Genomic DNA, 1,334 nt, shown 5'->3' on the forward strand with positions numbered 1-1,334 from the left:
ATGAGTAACAGCAGTTCACGAAAAATCATGAAGAACAATAATAATCATTGGAACTCTATTCCCGGAAAATCTTTGTTCATCGGAGCAGCTCTGTCTGGTCTTATAGCCGGCGCGCTTTTCACTTCCGGCTTCATCGGCTCGAGATCAGAAAACTCTCTGTTCTGCTTACTAGCCGCCGTGAGAAACGGCGGCGGCACGGCGGCGAGCGGTCATTCTCCGACGCCGATCCAGCTCCAGGCCATTCTCCACTACGCCACGTCACACGTGGTCCCACTTTTGACTTTAGGGGAAGTCACGGTTTCCTACGACGTGTTGAAGGCCAGAGCTCCGTGCAACTTCCTAGTGTTCGGACTTGGCCACGACTCGCTGATGTGGACCTCGCTGAACCCACGTGGCAAAACGGTGTTCCTCGAGGAAGATCCGAAGTGGTTCCAGACAGTTCTCAAGGACTCGCCGTACCTAAAGGCCCACATGGTCAAGTACCGAACCCAGCTCTCCCAGGCCGACGATCTCCTCTCCTCGTATCGCTCCGAACGCCTCTGCTCGCCGTCCGATGCGTACCTACGTGGCAACACACGGTGTCGTTTGGCGCTCGAGAGTCTTCCCGACGAGGTGAACGAGACCGAGTGGGATTTAATAATGATCGACGGGCCGAGAGGGTACTTCGCCGAAGCGCCAGGTAGGATGGGTGCGATTTTCTCGGCGGCGGTCATGGCGAGGAACAGGAAGGGATCCGGTGTGACGCACGTGTTCCTGCACAATGTTGATCGGAAAGTAGAGAAGGCTTTTGCTGAAGAGTTTCTTTGTAGGAAGTACTTGGTTAAGGCCGTCGGCAGGCTTTGGCATTTTGAGATTCCGTCTGCGGCTAATAACGCTAGTGTTGCTGGGAGTAACGCAGTTACCTTTTGCTGAGTATAATTTTATGAAAAGTGCTGGGTCTTCATGTTAACGTGTAACAGGGTTTGTGGGGTTTAGCCCACTTTATTTATTTTATTTATTTGTATAGCATACTTCCTTGTATAATATACTCTTCCTCCTATGTAAATATATTAATGTATATTTTATTATTGTATGAAATACAATACAATCATTCAGTGTTTTTAACATGATATCAAAGCTATTTTTCTAATTTTCTTGTGTTTTACAGTCTTATCTTTGTTAGTATTTTTTGCTATCTCGACTTCTTCGGTTAGTAAACTTTTTCCGTGCCCACTAATAACAACCCATAAAAACTTGCTATTTATAATTTGTTGAACATAACAAAAAAAGAAAAAGGAAAAAAGAAAAAAGAAGCTTGGGAAGACCCATTTCTATTTAGGTCATTCCCCAAATTA

At 46.2% G+C, this 1,334-nt stretch overlaps 1 protein-coding gene across 1 annotated transcript; it reads left to right on the forward strand.

Annotated features, from left to right (window-relative positions):
• On the forward strand, positions 1 to 912 carry LOC112001563 (arabinogalactan O-methyltransferase 1). The gene has a single exon (XM_024033742.2). The coding sequence runs from the start codon at positions 1 to 3 to the stop codon at positions 910 to 912; it is 912 nt and encodes a 303-aa protein (XP_023889510.2).
• The last annotated feature ends 422 nt before the right edge of the window (positions 913 to 1,334 follow it).

The sequence above is a fragment of the Quercus suber genome, unplaced genomic scaffold (assembly GCF_002906115.3).
Source record: "Quercus suber isolate HL8 unplaced genomic scaffold, Cork oak 2.0 scaffold_376, whole genome shotgun sequence".
NCBI classification, from domain to species: domain Eukaryota; kingdom Viridiplantae; phylum Streptophyta; class Magnoliopsida; order Fagales; family Fagaceae; genus Quercus; species Quercus suber.